At 38.2% G+C, this 24330-nt stretch overlaps 1 protein-coding gene across 1 annotated transcript; it reads left to right on the forward strand.

The window, feature by feature from the left end:
* Positions 1 to 442: 442 nt before the first annotated feature.
* pafah1b1b (platelet-activating factor acetylhydrolase 1b, regulatory subunit 1b) lies at positions 443 to 23176 on the forward strand. The gene is made up of 11 exons (XM_058758054.1): positions 443 to 678; positions 10912 to 11161; positions 14966 to 15050; positions 15132 to 15206; positions 15327 to 15533; positions 18352 to 18520; positions 19002 to 19104; positions 19333 to 19561; positions 19674 to 19775; positions 20955 to 21111; positions 21201 to 23176. Exons 2-11 carry the CDS (start codon positions 11130 to 11132, stop codon positions 21272 to 21274), a joined length of 1233 nt encoding a protein of 410 aa, XP_058614037.1. The 5' UTR covers positions 443 to 678; positions 10912 to 11129; the 3' UTR covers positions 21275 to 23176.
* The last annotated feature ends 1154 nt before the right edge of the window (positions 23177 to 24330 follow it).

Genomic DNA, 24330 nt, shown 5'->3' on the forward strand with positions numbered 1-24330 from the left:
TTCCTTTAGTTTTTCCATTTCAAATTCGTATTTTATTTTATTTCAGTTAACACAAATGTTTTTGTCTTAGTTAACATTTGCAACACAGTGTACGCATGTTTACATGAATTAAAATCTTACTAATTTATCAAATTAATAGTAGCTCACTCAGAAATGTAACGACAGTTCTTATGACATACTTCTTCATTTGCATTTATTAATCACAGTGCAGTTTAATTGCTTGAGCTATGCAGTGTGCAATAATATGTAACTGAAGGGGATCGCATAATTTACAAAAATGTGCATAATTTTCAATTAAGTTACCTGTCCTAGTTTGTTTTTATATAAAAACATGTTTTAAAAAAATCACACTTGGCAGACCGTGGTTAAAATTCATAAATGCCAATATTTATTGAAACATCCCACCATAAAGCTGATAAAACGCGACTCATCCTCAGTGTCAGCTGAAGGTTATGATGTAAGTGACCGCTGTGATCCTCAAGGCGTGCGCGCCCCCGGCCTCGCCGTGCGCGCGTCCGTCATCAGTAGACGGTTATGCGGCGCAGAAATCAGGAGCAGAAACAGCGCTGACTGAGCCGCAAAATCGGAAGTGACTTTCAGCAGAGACATATCTCAGTCGTTTTTACTTTTTTACCTGGCTGTGTGATCTGGTAGATTAGACACCCCTCATATAAGAAGGTAAGGGTCATTTCTATTCGCTGCTAGCTGCGCTATAGTAAAAGTGAGTCAGGTAAAGTGTGTATGTGGCTGCGAAATTTGCGCCGCCTGCCTGACTGACTCAAAATGGCGGACAGGCCGTTAGAGCAAAATAAGGGTGGGAATATCAGAGAGCGATATAAACTAACGCCGGTAATGGCATGACTTGCATACACACGTAGACACGGAAACAATACGTTTATTTAATTCTCATTCGATTAAATTAAACCCCTTGCTTGACCTGAAATCTGTGACAGCCGGCCTTAAGTGATTTGACCCATACTAATGTTAGCTAGTTCTTGTTAGCATCATCTCCGCACTAAACTCATTGAATAAGTAATAACAACTGGTGTCATTTGTATTTATGTGTATCAAAACCTCCTTGGCAATAACGTGGCTTCATAAAGCCGTTGAAGTTGTATTTCAGTGGCTGGTGAGGGTGATATTTGGGATTGGGTGTGCCTGTGATGGTTGAAGGCCGGATTCATCACGTTGATGCCGGTGTATAACTGTATGCTTCGCTACTGTTATGATAATATGCTGTTTAATCTGTCAACTGGGGCGTGTGTGATATGTTGTGCTGTGTTTGCTAATTAAGTCGAGCCGTTCGTGATTATAGTTGGCAAACAAATTGTCGACGTTGACTGTCTGGCTGCCGTCATGTTTTGATTCTGTGTTCAAGATGGAATGTTTTTGAATAAGATAAATAAACAATATTCTTAAATGATATTGCGAGCCAAAGGAAACTTAAATGTTGAGCAGACATTAATGTTGGCTATGCTCAATTCTGGTTAGAAAACATCACCAGCTCAAGAATCATGACCTGTAGAGGTGTGAGCTTGTCTTGTTCTCGGTAACACTTGATATATCGACATGCACGCCTTAGATTATTTAGCTGTCATCACTCGCTCTTACCACGTGGGCGTTGCCTTATTGTGGTAAATGATTATTATTTATCCGGCCTAATTAATTTTAGGCTACTTGGCCTGAACTTGCCTCATGTCTGACGTCATTCAGCGTGACGTCTTCATTGCAATCTAATTCTGATGTATTTTTTTTTCCCTGTTATAAACTAACGCCTTACCCTTCCCAGATGAAACTGACACAACTGGCACACAATTCTTGAGAGAATTTATTTTAGAAATAAAACTGGATTATCAATGAATTATACATGTTATAGGCCTTTTTCCCTGAATGCATCCAATGTGCTCCCATATGTTTGTAATTATTGTAAATTAGGGTTTGTTCACGCCCACACAAATGCTTGACATGTAAGCCAATCTGATTTTTGGATGTGATCCTCAGACCAATTCTAAATAAACGGCATGAATGAATTAAAATGATGGATGCACCGATGTGTCGGCCAATAATCGGTAGCGGTTGATAAAGGCAATTATCTGCTCTGTGGGTCATTGCGAATTGTTTAAAAACAGCTGATGATCAAGGCCAATTATATCCTGTCAATCAAAACGGGGTGGAAAAACATGTCAGACTGCAACTAGTGTGTGGAGAAAATGTCTGTTGTGTAGATTTAGGGCTGTCGAAGTTAATGCAATAATAATGCATTAACGTAATCTCACTTAAAAAAAAAAAAAAAATATATATATATATATTACACACACACACCATAATTAACTCTGGCTCTATAATATGACTCTATGAATCACCCATAGTTCAAGCCAGGGTTGCCAGTTCTGTGGTTTTTCCTTTCACCAAACATTATTTGTAGCACGCCACTCATCCATTATTCACAAAGAGCTTTGTTCTCTGTTACTTCCAATAAAAAACATAGTCTAAGCTCTCTAATTCTGTCCATTTGGTCACAAAATTAAAAAATAAATGCTCAGATTGTTGCATTTATGTTTTTAGTACTAATCAGAATATTGTTAAATTATTGCCAAATATTGACTGTTTACATGGACATCAGTAATCTAATTATTTACCTTATTCTGAATAAGATAATATTATGATTAAGGTGTTTGCATGAGTTGCTTTTAGAATATTCCTTTCATGTTCCCGTTTTACATGTTATAGTACATAGATCGATTAATGGCACACGTCACCATCCGACGTCCCCTCCAGAATTTCACATAAACATACAGTTCGTCTTCGTTATGGTGCCATATACAGTTTTGGGGGTTTCATTTTTAATTTATTATTTGCCATGCTATACGTGCAAACAGATGACAGCGTTGTTGAAACCATGCTCTTTTGTTTGCCGTCAAACGGTTGACCACTGCCGTGTGTGTATCCTGTCGCAAAATGTGGCAAAAAGTCCTACATAACGGTAATAGGTTGATTTAAGGTGTGTATATGTCTGTATTGCACCTCGATAATCCGACTAAAATTACTCCATGTCTTAATTTGATTTACTTCGATTATGGCTTAAGCCGGATTAAGGAAATCAAAAATCTCTGTTTACATGGTAGATTCTTAATAAGAATATTGTCTTAATCGTATTAAAATCGGAGTATTGTTGTCCATGTAAACGTATTCATTGATGTAAAACATAGACTGATTATGAGGTTGTAAATAAAAAATTTACCTAGTAGTTAAAAACACCATTGCTACATTTATTAAAAAAAATTAAAAAAATCAATTCTTTGCAGCATTATAATATTCTTTTAGCAACTCTTAATATTTATCATACTTTTATACTGCTCATCCTATGAAGACTTCACAAGTCATGAGGACACGTATACAGCCAATCCTCACTGTTTTTAGTGTATTATGGAAATTTATTGGGAGCAGGTGTTTCTGACAGTGGGATAGGCCTTAGAAATGGTTTGAGAAACCCACACAGTTGCATCAGATCACAATTAAACGAAATCAAAATTCAACGGCAGTAAATGGTTCCAATCCATTAAATCTCAGCGTGATCTACAGGTATACTACAGGTGCTGGTCATATAATTAGAATATCATCAAAAAGTTGATTTATTTCACTAATTCGATTCAAAAAAGTGAAACTTGTATATTATATTCGTTCATTACACACAGACTGATATATTTCAAATGTTTATTTCTTTTAATTTTGATGATTAGAGCTTACAGCTCATGAAAGTCAAAAATCAGTATCTCAAAATATTAGAATATTACTTAAGACCAATACAAAGAAAGGATTTTTAGAAATCTTGGCCAACTGAAAAGTATGAAAATTAAAAGTATGAGCATGTACAGCACTCAATATTTAGTTGGGGCTCCTTTTGCTTGAATTACTTCAGCAATGCGGCGTGGCATGGAGTCGATCAGTCTGTGGCACTGCTCAGGTGTTATGAGAGCCCAGGTTGCTCTGATAGTGGCCTTCAGCTCTTCTGCATTGTTGGGTCTGGCATATCGCATCTTCCTCTTCACAATACCCCATAGATTTTCTATGGGGTTAAGGTCAGGCGAGTTTGCTGGCCAATCAAGCACAGTAACACTATGGTCATTGAACCAGCTTTTGGTACCTTTGGCAGTGTGGGCAGGTGCCAAGTCCTGCTGGAAAATGAAATCAGCATCTCCATAAAGCTTGTCAACAGAAGGAAGCATGAAGTGCTCTAAAATTTCCTGGTAGATGGCTGCATTGACTGTGGACATCAGAAAACACAGTGGACCAACACCAGCAGATGACATGGCAGCCCAAATCATCACTGGCTGTGGAAACTTCACACTGGACTTCAAGCAACATGGATTCTGTGCCTCTCCACTCTTCTTTCAGACTCTGGGACCTTGATTTCCAAATGAAATGTAAAATTTACTTTCATCTGAAAAGTGGACTTTGGGCCACTGAGCAACAGTCCAGTTCTTTTTCTCCACAGCCCAGGTAAGATGCTTCTGACATTGTCTCTGGTTCAGAAGTGGCTTGGTAGCCCTTTTCCTGAAGACGTCTGAGCGTGGTGACTCTTGATGCACTGACTCCAGCTTCAGTTCTCTCCTTGTGAAGCTCTCCCAAGTGTTTGAATCGGCTTTGCATGACTGTATTCTCAAGCTTGCGGTCATCCCTGTTGCTTGTGCACCTTTTCCTACCCAAATTCTTCCTTCCAGTCAACTTTGCATTTAATATGCTTTGATACAGCACTATGTAAACAGCCACACCTTTCAGTAATGACCTTCTGTGACTTACCCTCTTTGTGGAGGGTGTCAATGTTCGTCTTCTGGATCATTGCCAAGTCAGCAGTCTTCCCCATTATTGTGGTTTCAAAGAACAAGAGATACCCAGAATTTATACTGTAGGGATGGTCATTTATTCAAACTCAAATGTAAATATTCTAATATTTTGAGATACTGATTTTTGACTTTCATGAGCTGTAAGCTCCAATCATCAAAATTAAAAGAAATAAACATTTGAAATATATCAGTCTGTGTGTAATGAATGAATATAATATACAAGTTTCACTTTTTGAATGGAATTAGTGAAATCAACTTTTTGATATTCTAATTATATGACCAGCACCTGTATATACATGGACAATAAGGGTATTTGTGTGTGTGTGTGTGTGTGTATAATTTTGTTTAAAAGCATTTACTTTTTATGAGCGCTTTATATAGCTGCAGGTATTGAGGTTCAAGAATGAAAAGATCACAGAATCTTAATTTTGTAAAATCAGCTGTATTCATACTGACCCACTTAATGCATTTTGTTGCTCTGTCACAGACAGCCTCATTCAATGAAAAATTCACAACGCCTTTTCATGTTTGACTTACTTCAGGCAGCTACCAGACCTGATCCATTCATGTGCTCAAACATGGTGTCGTTTCAGCACTAGTGGTTTATGCTGTTGTAATGAAAGTAGTAGGCCTAGCTTTGTTTTAAAGGAAAATAAAATAAGCCAATAAAACTTTTTTTTGTAGTAATAAATCAGTTCACTTTGTTTTTGACATTGCAACTGTGCCTGACTTGTTTTGAATGTGCATTCTTTTTTTAAATCAAAATTGAGAATCAGAAATGTTCTTTTTGTTTTGTTTTTTTATAGACGTTTGCATATAAACTGTAGGCTAGCACTTTTATGATCGTGTGATCAGCCGTCTCTGGTAGACATACAGTGAAGAAAATAAGTATTTGAACACCCTGCTATTTTGCAAGTTCTCCCACTTAGAAATCATGGAGGGGTCTGAAATTGTCATCGTAGGTGCATGTCCACTGTGAGAGACATAATCTAAAAAAAAAAATCCAGAAATCACAATGTATGATTTTTTAACTATTTATTTGTATGATACAGCTGCAAATAAGTATTTGAACACCTGTCTATCAGCTAGAATTCTGACCCTCAAAGACCTGTTAGTCTGCCTTTAAAATGTCCACCTCCACTCCATTTATTATCCTAAATTAGATGCACCTGTTTGAGGTCGTTAGCTGCATAAAGACACCTGTCCACCCCATACAATCAGTAAGAATCCAACTACTAACATGGCCAAGACCAAAGAGCTGTCCAAAGACACTAGAGACAAATTTGTACACCTCCACAAGGCTGGAAAGGGCTACGGGGAAATTGCCAAGCAGCTTGGTGAAAAAAGGTCCACTGTTGGAGCAATCATTAGAAAATGGAAGAAGCTAAACATGACTGTCAATCTGCCTCGGACTGGGGCTCCATGCAAGATCTCACCTCGTGGGGTCTCAATGATCCAAATCAGCCCAGAACTACACTGGAGGAGCTGGTCAATGACCTGAAAAGAGCTAGGACCACCGTTTCCAAGGTTACTGTTGGTAATACACTAAGACGTCATGGTTTGAAATCATGCATGGCACAGAAGGTTCCCCTGCTTAAACCAGCACATGTCCAGCCCGACTTAAGTTTGCCAATGACCATTTGGGTGATCCAGAGGAGTCATGGGAGAAAGTCATGTGGTCAGATGAGACCAAAATAGAACTTTTTGGTCATAATTCCACTAAACGTGTTTGGAGGAAGAAGAATGATGAGTACCATCCCAAGAACACCATCCCTACTGTGAAGCATGGGGTGGTAGCATCATCTTTGGGGTGTTTTTCTGCACATGGGACAGGGTGACTGCACTGTATTAAGGAGAGGATGACCGGGGCCATGTATTGCGAGATTTTGGGGAACAACCTCCTTCCCTCAGTTAGAGCATTGAAGATGGGTCGAGGCTGGGTCTTCCAACATGACAATGACCCGAAGCACACAGCCAGGATAACCAAGGAGTGGCTCTGTAAGAAGCATATCAAGGTTCTGGCGTGGCCTAGCCAGTCTCCAGACCTAAACCCAATAGAGAATCTTTGGAGGGAGCTCAAACTCCGTGTTTCTCAGCGACAGGCCAGAAACCTGACTGATCTAGAGAAGATCTGTGTGGAGGAGTGGGCTAAAATCCCTCCTGCAGTGTGCGCAAACCTGGTGAAAAACTACAGGAAACGTTTGACCTCTGTAATTGCAAACAAAGGCTACTGTACCAAATATTAACATTGATTTTCTTAGGTGTTCAAATACTTATTTGCAGCTGTATCATACAAATAAATAGTTAAAAAATCATACATTTGTGATTTTCTGGATTTTTTTTTTTTTTTTAGATTGTCTCTCACAGTGGACATGCACCTACGATGACAATTTCAGACCCCTCCATGATTTCTAAGTGGGAGAACTTGCAAAATAGCAGGGTGTTCAAATACTTATTTTCCTCACTGTAGATGTAGGGGGTTGCTAAAGGTGTATTACCACCTCATTTCATGTTTCACATTCATCTTAGTGCTATAACATAGCATTGACGTGCACAGGCATGTTTTTGAATAAATCATTATATTAAAGAGCTGAAAGCATATAACTGTCTTAGTGTTGGTCTAGACCCTTTCTCAACAAACCTGACTTTCTGTGCGAGTTGAGCAGTGATTCTTGGAACCCAATTTGAAGTTATATGTTTTGGGTTGCATAATCTCAAATATGGCCAACATCATGTGTACAGATGCCTTTTAAGTTTAAGTTGAAATTCAGATTGCAATAAAGATTGTTTAGGCCTATATTTGGGCTTTCCATAGGAGAGATTGGAATTTTAGAAATTAGCTATTGTTATAGCTAATTATAGCTGAAATTAGCTAAGTTTGGTTAGTTTCATAGATGGATTATTAGGATAGCTTGTATGTCCTTTTGATGAACATGTGCACTGACCTTTTGTTTTTTGTGTAATTCAGGGAAGTTAAGCTGACTTATTTCCTCCGCTTGGGATATGAATTGTAACTTTAACTGTATTAGGGGTGTGCGATTATGATGTTTTTTTTGATCGTGGATGATAAAAATGTCTCCACGATCTGCTTTTGAAGAAATATCGTAGTATCGTGCTACAGCGCACATTCTGTCAGCTGCATTTTTGGTGCCTCCGTCTCTAGATTACGTTACTGTACAATGCCACATGCATTAACATCAGTGTTAACTCGGCGGTACACTGACACTGCACTTACTCTCACGGGACACTGCACTTATTCACAATCACAAAAGTACATTATTTGCATGAGCTTTAAAGCCTTGCCGGTCAAATGTTTCATTCGGCACTGGTCTGACGTGTGCTTTATCTGAGCGCATACACCCGAATCGCATGCACTAACCCTGTCAAACAGCGCCTGATTACTGGACCAAGTTATCTTTTGCGCTAATACTGTTAAAACACACAAGGTTTACATAAAGACTCGGTTGGTTATGTCTAAAATGAAAGTAAACAGTTGAGAGAAAAACAGATGCACGCCTGTATATTACATGCGTGCAGGTCTTAAAGGGACAGTAAACATGCAGCCGACTGTCATTAAAGGATAGTTCACCCTAAAATTTTATTTGTCATTTACTCACTCACATGTTGTCCCAAACCTGTATTAATTTCTTTCTTGTGCTGAACACAAAATATATTTTGAAGAATATGGGTAACCAAACAGTTGCTGGTCCACATTAAATTTGATAGTAGGAAATAAAATACTATGGAAGTCACTGTGGACCAGCAACTGATTGGTTTTCCATGTTGTGTTCAGCAGAAGAAAGAAACTCATTCAGGTTTAAAACAACCTTTGAGTGAGTAAATGATGGTATAAAAATAAAACTCTGACAGAATTGACAGACAGATGATTATTTTTGGGTGAACTATTCCTTTAACGTTAATAAAACAACAAAACGCAAAGAGAAAAATCACTCACTACTCTTGAACTGAAGAACTTTAATACAGTTACTTTAGGAATCAGTGTATGTTTTATTTTTATATTTGATTCAACTTCTTGAATGCTCCTGCTAAAAACCTATTGTACATGAAAATAAAGCACTGTTTGTTTTATTTGTATATTAGTTATGTGTATCTTTGTTCTTATTTTTTAATAAAGATAAAATAATGATAAAGATTTTTATCTTCGCCCACTTTGGCCTAAATATCTGCCTTTCTTTTTTTTTTCTTTTTTTTTTACCTTGAAAGGCTTTCTTTATAATAGGGAAATTAGTTTCTCTATTATATTATTGTAATGCTCAGACAACTTGCAAAATAGTGAAACCAACATGACAAAGAATCGTGATATTTAAAAAAAAATTGATTTTTTTTTTTGCCATATCACCCACCACTAACTGTATAGTAATTAGTTGTTTATAAGCAAAGTAATACCTTAACAGAAATTAATCCAATATTACTGATTAGAGCTGCACAATTTATCACATCAAAATATTGATGTGGTTTAATGTGTCTGCATGACTGTGCAACATGCTTCAAATTTAATGAGCGGCGCTCTGATCTGTCCTCTACTACACATACACATACTCCAAACACACGTGGTATAAGGCCTTGTTTTTTCAGCGGCCTCAGAGCAGTTTGCTGTTTTTGACTGTTCCACGTGAACTGTTGGTTCAGTTTATGTCCACAGTTCAGTTTTGTGGTAATGTGCATTGAGAACCCTAAGTGATCAATGCTTTTTACATGTTATTCCAAACATTATTGTTATATTTAATTATGGCAGGAGTGCATTTCAAACTATTGTGAATTACACAAAAGATGGTTCACCAAAAAATGTAAATTCTTGAATTTAATCATTCATCATTCCGAATTCATGAGACTTTTGTTCATCTTTAACACACAAATGAAGATATCTTTATTATTCTTTCAAAAAGACCTCCGTTTGACTACATAATCCATCTGAATCAAATGATTTAATCCAGGTCATCTGAAGAGACGGTCGCTTTATATGTTGAACAGATTTCATTTCGGCTTTATGCACAAGCATTGATCAATGCACACTCAGAGCACATCAAATCGGCAAATGGAAGCTCAGACTGATTTGAAATGACATGAGGATGAGTAAATGGTGACAGTTTTCATTTTTGTGTGAAATATCGCTTTTAAAAACCCTCTTTCAGTCTTCAGCCAAAAATACTTGAGGATTAATGTAAAGCAATTACTATAGAAATAGTCAATATTCTGTCCAATAGTAGTAATAATAACAGCCAAAGTAAATAAACGTTCAGGTATATTGTGATTTTATAAAGAATATTCACCTTGGGGTCAAATGGATATGTATTGGCTGTAGAGCATGGACAAAAAAAAATTTATTCAGAGAGACAAGGCATTCCTAAACCGTTTTGATAATGACCGCAAAATGTCTTGCAAAAAGCATGAAGGGCTGTTGAAGTGAAGATTGTATTAATGTGCTTTTGGAATGAACTGCACTAAACATAATATTTGATGTTCTTTCCCAAGTCCAAAACATAGCCACATGTCTGGATATCTCATCTGCTCTCTGAAGGCCAGATTAGGCATTTTTCACCTGTGTCGAGCTATTTTAGTTTGCACTGCACAGATTAGAGTGGATATTTGCAGGCTGTCAAAACCGACTGAAAGGATTACAAAGTCTTGTCTCAGTCCCCAACACCCCACTTCTCGTCTGGACAACTGTTTTATTGGACCACCATCCCCTCAGGATTAGCAAAGGAGATTTACGCCACGCCACTTCCAGTCTGGTTGTCATCGAGGGGCTAAATGTTACTGTAGATGTTTGGGTTGGCCGTGATGGTTTCTTGTGAGTGCACATGGTCAGAATGACATGTTTGATTTAATATAAGTTTGAGAATGAGTAAGAAAGCTAATAGATTAATAAAGGATCCCTCTTTTATTGTGTTTGTAAAGGTTTTTTGTCTGGTTAAATGTCTGAGGGCATTTTAGATTTCAGTCAGGTCAAGGCCAGAATTATTGCCGCTTCACATTTCTCTTGTATGAGCTTTTGTTTTTTTTTGTTTTTTCTAATTAATCTCTTTTCCCCTCTCATTTTCGCTAGATGGCAAGTGGATCAAATTGGTGTTAGTTCCAGTGGGTCATCAATTTTGTCTTGAGTGTCGCTGTGGACAAAGTCTCCGAGCTGCACAAGTGACGTCGGTTTGCACAGGAGTGAGATTGTGTGTCTCAGCCAACAGTTCGTCCTGCTGAGGAGTTGCTTGGGACTGTTTGCCAGCTCCCTACTTGGGGCAGAGACAGCGCCCCCACTCTCCTGCCAAAATGGTGCTGTCACAGAGGCAACGAGACGAACTGTGAGTCTGAATTCTCATGTACTCTCAAAATACAGATCTGTATCGGTCACATTAATAGTCTACCATATTTGAAATTCTGTCACTTAACATTGTCCAGAAAACAAATCACACAGGGTCACAATTGCACTGTGTGGAGATAAGCTGCATCAGTGTATAAGACACTTTTTTTTTTTTTTTTTTTTTGAGTAATTATTTAAATTCATCATTCAACATTTATTATGAACACCAAGTTTAAACAAAAATTATGTAAAGTGAAACTGAAACTGCCAGAGTGTGGGAAATGAATGAATGAGGCATTTATATAGCGCTTTTCTATTTATATAGAAATAGCTTCTCATTCGGCATGAATCCTAATGTGTTCACTTTGTGTGTTTTGTGTGCTTGCCATTAATTGGGTAATGTAAGCCACTTTACAATGCATGTTGCAGCATGTTCCAGATGATTTTTAAAAAAGTGACTTAAATTCCTGAAAATAAAGCAAGTGTTCACTGTGAAATGGGTAGATATCAATATGTGATCGCATTAAATGATTACACCCAGTCAAACTTGACATCAAGTGCAGTTCAGTGCACTAGTAAAGAGCACGACTGCCTGCGCCTCAGGGTGCATCCTACGATAGCTAGTTAGCTTTAATATTTCATAAAGCCTCACGACTGAGAAGTGGAGGAGGGGTTCATAATTGCATGACCATCCTTGTGCATTCTTTACGCATCACGTAGCCCTAGGGGTCTCTGGGTAATCTTGGGTGCACCGGAAATCTGTGAATTTCTCCATTCACTTATTTAAAGAGTGATAGTGATGAAGAAACTGTGTTATGATATAGGTGAAAGGGCAGTTCTGTCTGACATTTGATGGGTATGTTTGGATGTCGTTGTTGCCTGACCGCCTGGTTTGGAAGGAAAGTTATTGCTGGAAGCTTGTACTGCTGAAGCCTTTGAGCCAAAGCAGCATTACAAACATCAAAAGCCTTCACCAGTTGAGGCCAATGATTGTAATTCAGCAGCTCACTTAATAATCACTACACTGAAGTTAAATCATGCTTTACAGTTTTTCTTTAAAGTGTAATTTGAGATGACCTTGCAAAAATCACTGTTTGTTAATGACATGATGTTGACATGATGTAACCAAAAAAAAAGTGCAAGTCAGTTGTGAGAGCAGTGCAGCATCCGGACGTTTTAGAGATCGCACACAAGTGCAACAGCAGTTGAGTATCTGTAAACAGTGCAGGAGGAACAACAAATGTGTTGACAATGTAAATGTGTATGCATTGGAAACTGCTTATGTTTCCGATGTGATCTCTTATTTATTAACGTTGATGTTGAAAAATGCGCGTTTTGCATTGTAGCAGATGCAAAGTAAATGGTAAGGAGATAGTGGACCTGTTATGGATGGGGCATTTAAAAGCATGAAATGTGAACTTTATGGGTAATGGATACTTTCCCCCTGTCTGGTGCTTGTCACAGCTTAGGGTAGCCACTAGTGAAGGGCTTGAGACCGCAAAATGTTCTTGTAATGCCATCAGGCAGTCAGTGAACAGTCAGTGCCATAGTGTTTTTGCGCTCTGTAAGCAAGCCACTCATAAGTTGGCTTTCTGAAGTTATCGGTGTAGATAAAATTGGCATTGGAGAAAGTATTTTAACAGGAAAAAATATACACATCACCGTTAAGAAACTTAAGAAATGAAAATGTAATGAGGTGGCTGCTCTTTGATTCCAGTTTTTGCCTTTTTGGTGACGACTGCTTGTTTCACTCTTTCCTTCTGAAAAGTAACTGTTACTAAAACTAGTCTCGAAGGTGCTGACATCACTGTCTAAATTTAGCCCATTGGTCAGCTCATGAAATATTCACTATCATCTGAAGAGGTGAAAGTCTCATTTACATAATGAAGCACAGGAAGAGAAAAGAAGAGGCTGTGTTTCGAGAGACTGAGTGAAAGTGCTCAGTCCTCCATTTTGGCATTTCCTGCTGTGTCATTTGAGACTTTTTCCATCCTCAGTGGTGAGTGTCCATGACAACCAGGGCACTGTGTTTTGGTTACTTCCCGGTCCTCTTTTTTCCCCCCTGGTCTCCACCATCATTATAAGATGGAACTTTCTTACCGAGTTGTACTGCTGGAACTGCACTCTTTATTGCCATGTAGACCTCACCGTTACATCACTTGCAGCTGCCCGCACATTGTGGTGACAAAAACACTGGTAACGAGTGGAGGGAAACGGGTAAAATCCATGGAATAAGAGGAAAAATATATTTTTGTGCCTTTGGTTGTCAGAATCAGAATGCAAATCATTTTTAAGGAATACTGTCGTCTAAGGCCCCGTTTACACTAGTGCGGTTTTGTTTTAAAATTGCGTTTTAGAATGAAAACGATCAGTGTTTACACTGGCGTTTCCGCTGCATTTCAGAAATGATCTCCGTCTACACTACATAACTGAAAACGTATGTCACATGACCATTCATGCAGGTACAACCATAGATATGTATAGGTAGATTCCCTATTATTTAGATGGCGGACGCGTCTGCGTGCTTGGAGCGGTCGAATGGGGAATCTACCTTTACATATCTATGGGTACAACAATGAGCATGATGTTATTGTTTACACGGTCGACAAGGATACGTAGAGCGAATGTGGGCGCTTTCAAAAGTCTCAGTTTTGGTCCGTTTACATACGCAACCCCGGATTTTTCTGCAGCATTTTCAAAAGTCTCTGTTTTCAACTTCAAAAGCCGGAGTAGTGCGTTTTAAAACGAAAACGCACTAGTGTAAACGGGGCCTAAGATGCCATTTGAAGCTAAACGCGGATGTTTAAATGAACAGACAATGGATGAAAACTGCTATGATTACTCTAAAGCATAAATTTGATTTAAACAATAGGTCTACATTATATTCACACATGCAGTTCAGGGGACATATTGTATTAGCCCTACAGTTACAGCATGACATGCTATTTAAACCTATTACTAATAACATTTTACATAACATTTACCTATTTTATCTTACCATTCTGACTTTTTCTCGCAAATGCAGGTTTATGTCTCCTTGTTCGGACTTTATAACTTGATTTAACTCAAAAATAGTGAGTTTGTCAATTCTGAGAAGGAAAAAAAAAGCCAGAAGTTAGGGATAGGAACTATTAGCAATGGGGAATAGGAATGATTCTGAACGAGGGCAAAAAGACAGAATGATGAGTTGTTTTCAGAATTGCAAGAATAAAGTCAGAATTAATATATTTTGAAATATAAACTCAAATTTACCTTTTTTTATTCTTTAATTCCATGGCTTCCATAGACTGCTACTTGAAAACTGCCACTTTTCTGCACACAAAAACGTCATCACTGTTTCACCGAAATGGTCTGTAGGACACAAGTATTTCATCACCACAACATCTGTGAAAAGCAAAAGAATGACCTTGTTCACACTGCAGCTAAATACATTTGTCACTTCTATTAAATCTCGTTCTGTACACACAGTCTGTACACAGGTTATTTCATAACAATAATGTAGCTGATTCATTCCTGCATTTGAATGCCATTGTCACTCTCAAAACTTTTCAGCCTGTACGTGTCCAAGTCTTGATGTCCCTAACAAAATTTACATGGATCAGTAATTGTAACCTGCTGCATATTGACTTCCATCTCTGTCACTGCTAATGCGATAAGTGCGGTCTCGTCATTGATCATTTACTGTACATGTATTAAATCTAAGTGGATTTGGTGATGATCACAAACTGATCATATTCCATAGAGGAAAGGCTTAGCTGCATGGTTCCACATCTTTGTCTAACAAAATCACCTCTTTTTCTTTCAGAAATCGAGCGATAGCAGATTATTTGCGCTCTAATGGCTATGAAGAAGCATATTCTGTTTTTAAGAAGGAGGCAGAGTTGGATATGGTAATAGCATGTTTTCACACTAAGCTTCAAATTGGAAAAAGATGTGTTAGTAGGTCCCATTCTCACTTGTAATGTCTTTAGAATGAAGAGTTGGACAAGAAGTATGCAGGCCTTTTGGAAAAGAAATGGACTTCAGTTATCAGATTACAAAAAAAGGTCAGTAAATCATTTTTCAGTATATTCTTATTAAAAAAACTGGGCTAGAGTTCTTAAATAATTGCACAGGTGTCAATTTTCCAAGATAAACAATCCTAGTTTGTCCTGTATTTTTGTTAGGTAATGGAGTTGGAGTCCAAACTAAATGAAGCTAAGGAAGAGATCACTTTAGGAGGCCCCGTGGGACAGAAACGAGACCCCAAAGAGTGGATCCCACGCCCGCCTGAGAAGTACGCCCTCAGTGGCCACAGAAGCCCTGTCACACGCGTCATCTTCCACCCTGTGTTCAGCCTCATGGTCTCCGCCTCAGAGGACGCCACTATAAAGGTGTTTTTTTTTTATTCTGTGTTTGTGAGATGTTTTGACTTTGATAGGCTGCACAAGGATGTATGCATATGCTATATGTATGTTGTCTTGTGCCATGTTTCAGTTTATAAATCCATCTGCTCTTACGCTTTTCTGCTGAGTCACTGAGTATCTCCATGGAGAAATCGTGATGCTCTGGTTTCCCAGGGCAACGGCGCAGTGAGCAGTTCTCTGGACACCAGGCAGTTCAGTTATAAGCGTTCTCAGCCTGCATTTCTGTCAGATCTTTCTTATCCACATGTCAAGACATGGATAGATCCCAAATAAATATCACAGCTAGACTGCTGGAGACATTTTGCATCAAACCTTTTTATATAGGTCTTCTAGATCTCCCCTATATTCTGTTTTCCAACCTGTTGCCATTTGCAGTTGAAGTGGTATACTCTTGTATGCTACATTTAAAACCTGCTATTAAGCTTTGCTACTGTACATTTAACATTCTAGATTGGAGCTTTAGTGTAAAGTAGAGCTTGCAAAAATAAAATTGTACTGGTTGTCCAAAACATATTTGCCTAATGCAAACGATACTGTGCAGCTCTAGCAGTCTCTGTTGTTTTGGGGAAATCCAGCACTGAGTTAAAGGGGTGATCTAATGCTACATGCACTTTTACAAGTTGTTTGAACTGAAATGTGTGTTGGCAGTGTGTACACAACCACCCTATAATGATAAAAATCCACCCAGTGGGTTTTTTTATTTATTTTTTTATAAATCTACTAAAATCTTTACCCCTTTCTCAAATCGGAGGCCGCTCCCACTATAGTTTGATTGACACTAGCATTTTAGCACAGACTGCACTGGTGTCTTACCTCAGACCCACCCTGAGTGAGCTGTCATGAGTTGTTTCACCGCCGGAGCAGATGTAGACAAGAATGACTCCTAAGCGATTGAGGTGTTTTGTTGTTGGATGTAATAATGAACATAGCAGTAGTCATTTACTCCCGTCATCTGAGCGGCTGAAGAGGATTAGGTTTGGTTCTGAAGGGAATGCGCCCTCCATCTACCTAAATGCGTCTATGAATCATTCGTGATCCAGATTCACCTCCAGAAGAAGTGAGTACAAGGTTTTTTTAAATGAATCTTTGCAAATCGCCTTTCCTAATAATGTGCTAATTAGCAAGTTTCACGATGAATGCGGCTAAAGTAAACAGTCCCTCAGAGAGCGGCTCGGAAGGGTGGGGCGGAGTCAGCAGAGCTCATTAACATTTAAAGGAGATTGACACAATACAGCTTGCTTTGACAAGAGCTGTTTTTGACAGGGTGAAAAAGGTGTTTTTTACACTACCAATGAGAAATTTTAACCAAACTATGTTACAGACTTTTCATTAAGACCCTAAAGAATTCAACTTGTGGAAAATGGACATTATATGAACCCTTTAACAGTTTGTGAGTGGTGCATTGTCATGAACGATGCAAAAACAGTCCTGTTTTTGTGTTTGTCATTTGAGTTTGCAAGAATTTTGTCTTAGGTAAATTTAAAAAATGTATTTTAAGATGTTCCCAATATGGATCACTAATAATGAGCACTCTAGTTTTTAGTTTTCTTTTTTTTTTTTTTTTTCATAATTCTGTATACACAACCATTCAGAAGTTTGAGATGTTATGTATATGATCATATCAGTTATTGAACAATTATTATACTACTATATAGTATATTATTTATTGTGTATTTTTATTTGATTGCATGTTTAGAATGTATAATATGATATTTATTATATTATCATTATGATGATTCTAATTGGCTGTGGGTTTTGTTCAGAATTGCACTGGGGTAGTTTGATTCTGAAAAATGAATTCCGTTTTGTTTGGGGGCTTTTTACGATGGCCAAAAGAGCTCAACGCGCTGCAATTCAGAAAACGCATGCCAATAGAAAAAGCACCAGCAAATCAAGAAAATATCTTCATCAATTTGACAGCAGGTGCTGCAAATGCTCACAACACAACCAAATAAGAATTTTATTTGCAGCGCATTTGTTTGGTGGTGTTGTGAGTATTTGTAGTGTGTGTGTTGTCAAATTGAAGTTGTTTTCTTAATTTGCAGGTGTTTTTTCTATTTGCAGCGCGTTGAGCTCTCTCGGCCACCGTAGCTTTTGCACCAAAGGAACCTTTTTATAGTTCCTAGAACTATTGGTGGAATTTCCCACTTTTTGCCATGTTTGCATCGCGGGAACCAAGAAAGGTTTTAGTTCTAGGAACTCCATTTGGGGGCACTAAATTAGCTCCTATTTTAGAGTAGGTCTAAGACAGATCTATAGGAACTACCAATGACGTAAGTGCACACTGACTGGCCAAACGCATAAGAAACACTGGCTACCTGGCATTTTTGAAAAGCGAAGTAAAAATATTTATTCCATGAACTTGGAAAACATCTAACGGCATTTACTCGTTGTCTGCAGCGTTGTTCTTTTCTAATCCTCAATGATAACACTGCAAGTTGTCAAATGAGATTGTCAGATTTTCATGCTCTTTCAATTGTGTAAATTGTGTGTTTACATTCCATTTCCGCCATTACCACGTTCTCCGATTAATTTGTAAATGCCACGAATAAAGATGTCTCTATCGGCCACTTCAGAGTTTCTGCTGCTGGTGTGAATAGTTCCTAGAACTATGCGGTGTGAAAAGATCCTATGTTCTGAAAGTACTATAGCACTCAGATGTTTTACTCCAGCTACACAAACTTGAAAGTGTGCAACATTATTATTATTATTATTATTATTATTTTGAATCACTTTGAAAAAAGTGTGTGTGTGTGTAAGTATGTTCCGTTGCATTGTTTTGCAGGTTTGGGACTACGAGGCTGGGGATTTCGAGCGTACCCTGAAGGGTCACACTGACTCAGTGCAGGACATCTCCTTTGATCAGACTGGAAAGCTGCTGGCCTCTTGCTCTGCGGACATGACCATCAAACTCTGGGACTTCCAGGGCTTTGAGTGCATCAGGACCATGCACGGTACATATTTACTGCATTTACTACCACATTATTACCATTATTCAAATCTACTGCTGGAAGAACTTCCTTAAATGGCCTTTGACCTACCATGTACTGCAGCCACCTCCAATATAGGCTTAAAGCTTACTGGGATCCTTATTAGTGTGCTGGAGAATCCTCTTTCTGGACGCTGAGACTCAGTCAGGACCTGTTGGTCCAGGGGGAGGGGTAAAGGTTTGTTTGGGCCAGGATTAACCAGGCTGACAGCTTAAATCTCTCTCTCAGATAACAAAGGTGTCTCTTTTAATCATATGCCATAAGTCCTGTCCTTTACATCGGTCGGTAAATGACTTTAGATATTTCAAATGAAGATTCGGGTTAGCTTTTGTTTGTTTGACATTGGATGGTTGTGCTTCTAATCAAAAGTCCAGTTGCTTGAGTCAAACTGTAACTAAGCTTTTCCCTGCACCTTTTATCTCATTCATCTTCCTCACATCCTCAGGACATGATCACAATGTGTCGTCAGTTGCCATCATGCCCAACGGTGATCACATAGTGTCTGCTTCCAGGGATAAGACCATGAAAATGTGGGAGGTGGCCACTGGGTGAGTAATACTGAAGTGCATTGTGTGGGTAATTGTGATCTGAATATTGTTCTCTGAAGGATTTCAGCGAGTCACGTGTAGCTTTGAATGTCTTGTAGTTTTTGCGATGTTATTGCCTCAAGCCAAGTAATTACATAATTAGTCTTTGTTTTTTTTTGCAAAGCAATGCAAAACATTCTGGAAGCATATGCATGTCATTGTATAATGGTTCTCTTTGTTTTGCCACAGCTACTGTGTGAAGACGTTCACGGGTCACAGGGAGTGGGTGCGTATGGTCCGGCCCAATCAAGACGGCACACTATTGGCCAGCTGCTCTAATGACCAGACGGTGCGCGTGTGGGTGGTGGCCACCAAGGAGTGCAAGGCGGAGCTGCGGGAGCACGAGCATGTGGTGGAGTGCATTTCCTGGGCCCCTGAGAGTGCACATCCCACCATATCTGAGGCTACAGGTTCTGAGGTACATTCTGTTGGTTGATGTGAGCCTCATTTTCCCTTTTCTGCATCATGATCCTCTAGAATGATATATTGTCTTTCGTTAATAATTTATCATGTGTACTCTCTTCTTCCAGAACAAGAAGAGTGGAAAGCCTGGGCCATTCCTGCTGTCTGGATCCAGAGACAAGACCATTAAAATGTGGGACATAAGTACTGGCATGTGCCTTATGACACTGGTGAGTTAAGCTATAGTTCAGGCAGCTTCATTGTATTATTTCTATAACTATATTGCCTGTGTTCAGAATAGAAAACGTACAGGTTTTTTTTTTTTTTAACTGTTAACTCATCAACATAATAGAAAAAGACAGTCATAATAATGAAATTTATCTTGAAATCATAAGATACTAAGTTGTAATTCAGAGAGATAAAATGTTGATATTGACACAAGTTGTCAGTAAAAATGTGAAATTGAGAGATCAAATTGAGATTTGTGAAATTTCTCAGACAAAAAAGGTCCATTGTTGATTATCAGTAATGTAAAAATGTATGATGCACTGCTCACAAAGAAGTCCCTTTCAAACCAAGGAACTTTCTGCTGGTCAACACGGTGACTTCTGCATGGGAAATTTGTGTAGAATTCCTGATTATATGGATTCCTTTTGAAATGTGACTTCACCCGTCATAAATATGAGAAGTTGGCAAGTTGAAATTGAGACACTAAGTCATACCTGGCAAGTTGTAATGTTTTTTTTCATAATTTTAACTTTTGTAATTGCCTGTTAGCTTCAGCGTAACTCATTATCACTTTGTCATAATTTGGAGACTTTTTTTTAAATCTTATTATAAAATCATTTCAACTTGTCATTAAAGACTTGCCAAAGTATTGCTTTTTTTCTTGTTTGTGATGGAAGTAGGCTTTTACATTGTAAACCGTAGTATGTTACATTGTGACATTGTCATTATGCTGAATGCTGAGTTTACGATTTCTGAAAACTCCAATTTTGTTTGTATGAAGAGTCAATAACAGTCCAGTTAAAGAGATGTTTAAAGTAGCAGCTGATTCCTTCTGCTTAACTGATGCTGTTAATGAAAAGTTGCATTGCATTACCCAGCACAATGTGTTCTATTTTATAATGCACATTTTGGTGAAATGTATTCATGGTATTCCATACATATAGAAATTTTGCATTGGAATGGTTGTATACCACTGTATTTTGAACATGGCCACTGTGTATATATCACATTTTATTACTGCTTTGTATTTGATTGATTGGTGACACATCAGCAAGCTGCTTTTTCAAATAAACACTGAAGTGACTTTTCCCATTTACTAGATCTGATGAATCATATAGCAAATTCTGGGATTTTATCCATTTCTCTTTCTTCATTCATCTTTAACTTCTCTCGCTTCTCAGGTCGGTCACGATAACTGGGTGCGTGGAGTGCTGTTCCATCCTGGTGGGAGATTTGTTGTGAGCTGTGCTGATGACAAGACCCTACGTATCTGGGACTATAAGAACAAGCGCTGCATGAAGACCCTGAGTGCCCATGAACACTTTGTTACCTCTCTGGGTAAGCCAAGCAGATGTCTGCCTGGAAATGGTGAAATTTGGTCTCATTACACCATTAAATCAATGCAATGTTCGTCCTTTCTTCCACAGATTTCCACAAGACTTCTCCTTACGTGGTGACAGGAAGTGTAGATCAAACGGTCAAAGTGTGGGAATGTCGCTGATCGCCATAGGATCCACCCCTTCCCTTCCCCCCCAACGCCACCACTTTGGCCACTCCCACACCTGCTCTTCAGGATGCACTCATTACTATGGTTACCACCTCATCCAGCTCTCTTCTAATAACTATTGTCCTTTTATGTAAATTACTCTGGATGTAGTTTGAGCTTATTAAATGTTACACAAGACACTCACAAGGTTAAAAAAAAAAAAAAATAAGTAAAAAGTAAAACAAGTATTCTTGCATGGTGAATCCAGACCTTGTATACTGTAAATTTTTTTGCTTCTCCTCATCTAAAGTACCGTAGAGATGCGGAGCACATGTGTTGCTCTCGCCTCAAGCGTTTATGAACAGAAGGCAGAATGATGCTGTTTGGGGAATTCAGGATACAGGGCACTCAAAACCGTTCTGTTGGACGTTTACGTTTTCTTTCTTTGACATTTGTCACATTCTGCTTTACAGAAAAGAGAAACTTTTAAACATTTAAACTGACTGAAGATGAACAGCTTGACGTGTCTGTTCCGGGGGTCTGTAATGTAATTTAACCGCGTGAACGCCTGGATGCTCAAAAGATTCGTCACTTTAAGTGGTAACAACTCCAGTTCACGTTATTGAACCTTTCTCATCCATGAAGTCCTTTTCCATTTAAAAAAAACAGGCAAATCCACATGCAATCCCGTTATAAACGAAGTGCAGGAAACACGATATGAGAAAAGGAATCGCTTTTAAAAGGACATGGATCAGTAAAGTGCACTTGTCCCTGGAGAAAATAGGGTTTACATTTTTGTTTTGTTTTGTTTTTTGCTTTCTTTTTTTGTACAGAAGATATAATTCTGACACCCTCTGTCACCACGTCTTGGAAATGGAGGACTTTGATATACTTTATTTACTGATAGAGGGCAAGTGAAGTGCCATTTTACTCATTCTTAATTGCGCGCATTCACCATTTCCAGGACTGCGTTCAACTTTCGAGACAAGGCGCTCCACATAGATGCAGCTACATCTCATCCACGGTCTGATTTCCTCCCAGATTTCACTCTGACCGCCCACATTCTGCCTCCCTATTCTTGAAAATGACTTCATTTGGTCAGGTTTCATTAACCCCTCCTTGCAAAACACTGCGTCATTGATATAGCGCTTTCATTGCTTCGTCATTCTGCTGCTTGCTTGCACCATCTGCTGCCCGTCCGCTTGTGCGCGCGTTTGTGAAGACTTCAGGAGATGTTGCCCATACGGGCTTTTTGACTTGCTCAGTGACCATGTGCCGATGAGCTATCTAGTCAGTCTCTCTTGATTCAGGGAGGTTTTTGGCATTGCAGAGGAAGACGCTCTTTTTGAGGACGGCACCTCCACCGTAGATCAACGTGCAATATCTATAGGCTGCTCTGTGTTAACTATTAAGGTGTGTATGTGTTTTCTATGAACACAGTTATAGGAAGATGGCCTCCTGATCAGATTAACAGGGCAGACAGACGAAAGTCCGACAGGAGCAAGTTTGAAAGGTTCTCCATTGGCTGCCGTACAAGGCAACAATTAGCAACTTATAAGACTACATCAGTGGCGAGTAGTTTGCTGTGCTTGCTGGTCCGCAGCGTACTGTTTCCAACAGTAGAGTCATGTATGCCCAACCACTGCCATCCCAAAGCTGTGTATGTAGAATCTATGGATGTGTGCGTGGATGTCACTTCCTGTCTGTGCGCACACAGCGGACTCTGACTCCAGCTATTCGCTTTCTCTGCCTTGTTAATGTACTGAGAATCCCCAATATCGAGGACTTCATTCTGCTTTTTGTGGTCTCACTGTTGACACACACTCGTGCACTCACATAAATGAATAATTGTCCATCAGTATATCTTGATGTCATTGTTTGCAACATAATTAAAATAATAAAATATCTGTAAATATACATCAGCCCATCTATTGTTGTTGTTTTTCTTTATCCACAATAGTGGCCCAAATATTGCCAAATATCTCTTTGTAGGAATAATGCAACATTTCAACCCGAAATAGGTGTTGTCGACAGGTCCATGAACCTGAGAGTATATTTGTGGAAAAGTTTACAAATACAATATAAGCTAATTAAATGTTTACTTTTTTTTTTTTTTTCCCCAAATTAATTTATTTTCATTGCTTTGCAGTGTAAGCATTATAATATAGTACTATATACATGGTTTCTTAAAATAAGATCCATGTTGCAAAATTTTGAAATTAAAACACTTGTGTGCGTGTATGAATAATGTATGAATTAATTTGGGTTGCAGTGGGCCAAATCAAAAAAGGCACACAAATAAATAATCTCAATTTATTATACATAGAGAATCCCTGAATATTTGTGCCCTTAGATGCATTTTATAATATAAAATAATAGGGTTGTGCAGCACTGATAGATTATAGTCAGAGGTACAGCTTGTGGCTGATGCCTTTGATGTCAAGACTTAATAATAATAATAATATTATTATTATAATAAATAAAATGCAGATGTATACGGTGGCCGAGAGAGCTCTATTTTGCAAATAGAAAAAAAAATCATGCAAATTAAGAAAACAACTTTGTCTATTTTACAACGCATGCGCTGCAAATACTCAAAACACAACCAAACAAAGAAACGTGCTGCAAATAAACTTTTTTAAAATAATTTGTGTTGTGAGCATTTGCAGCCCCTGCTGTCAAACTGATGAAGATGTTTTCTTGATTTGCTGGCGCTTTTTCTATTTGCAAGTGTTTTCTGAAGTTGCAGCGCGTTGAGCTCTCTCTTATACTTAAATCTTTACTGATTTTAATAGGAGAATGAATTTTTATATATATATATATATATATATATATATATATATATATATATATATATATATATATATATATATATATATATATATATATATTTTTTTTTAATAAAGTGCATTAACTCCATGTCAGTTAAATCAAGTCAATGATGATGTTCTTTGATAATGTTCATTGCTCCTTTTCTATAGCTGCTGTTTGAATAACTGTGTAATTGTAAGCATTATAATTAGTAAATTACAATGTTTTTATTCAATTGTGATCATGTTAAATACAAATTA

Source organism: Onychostoma macrolepis, chromosome 21 (genome assembly GCF_012432095.1).
Source record: "Onychostoma macrolepis isolate SWU-2019 chromosome 21, ASM1243209v1, whole genome shotgun sequence".
Taxonomy (NCBI): Eukaryota; Metazoa; Chordata; class Actinopteri; order Cypriniformes; family Cyprinidae; genus Onychostoma; species Onychostoma macrolepis.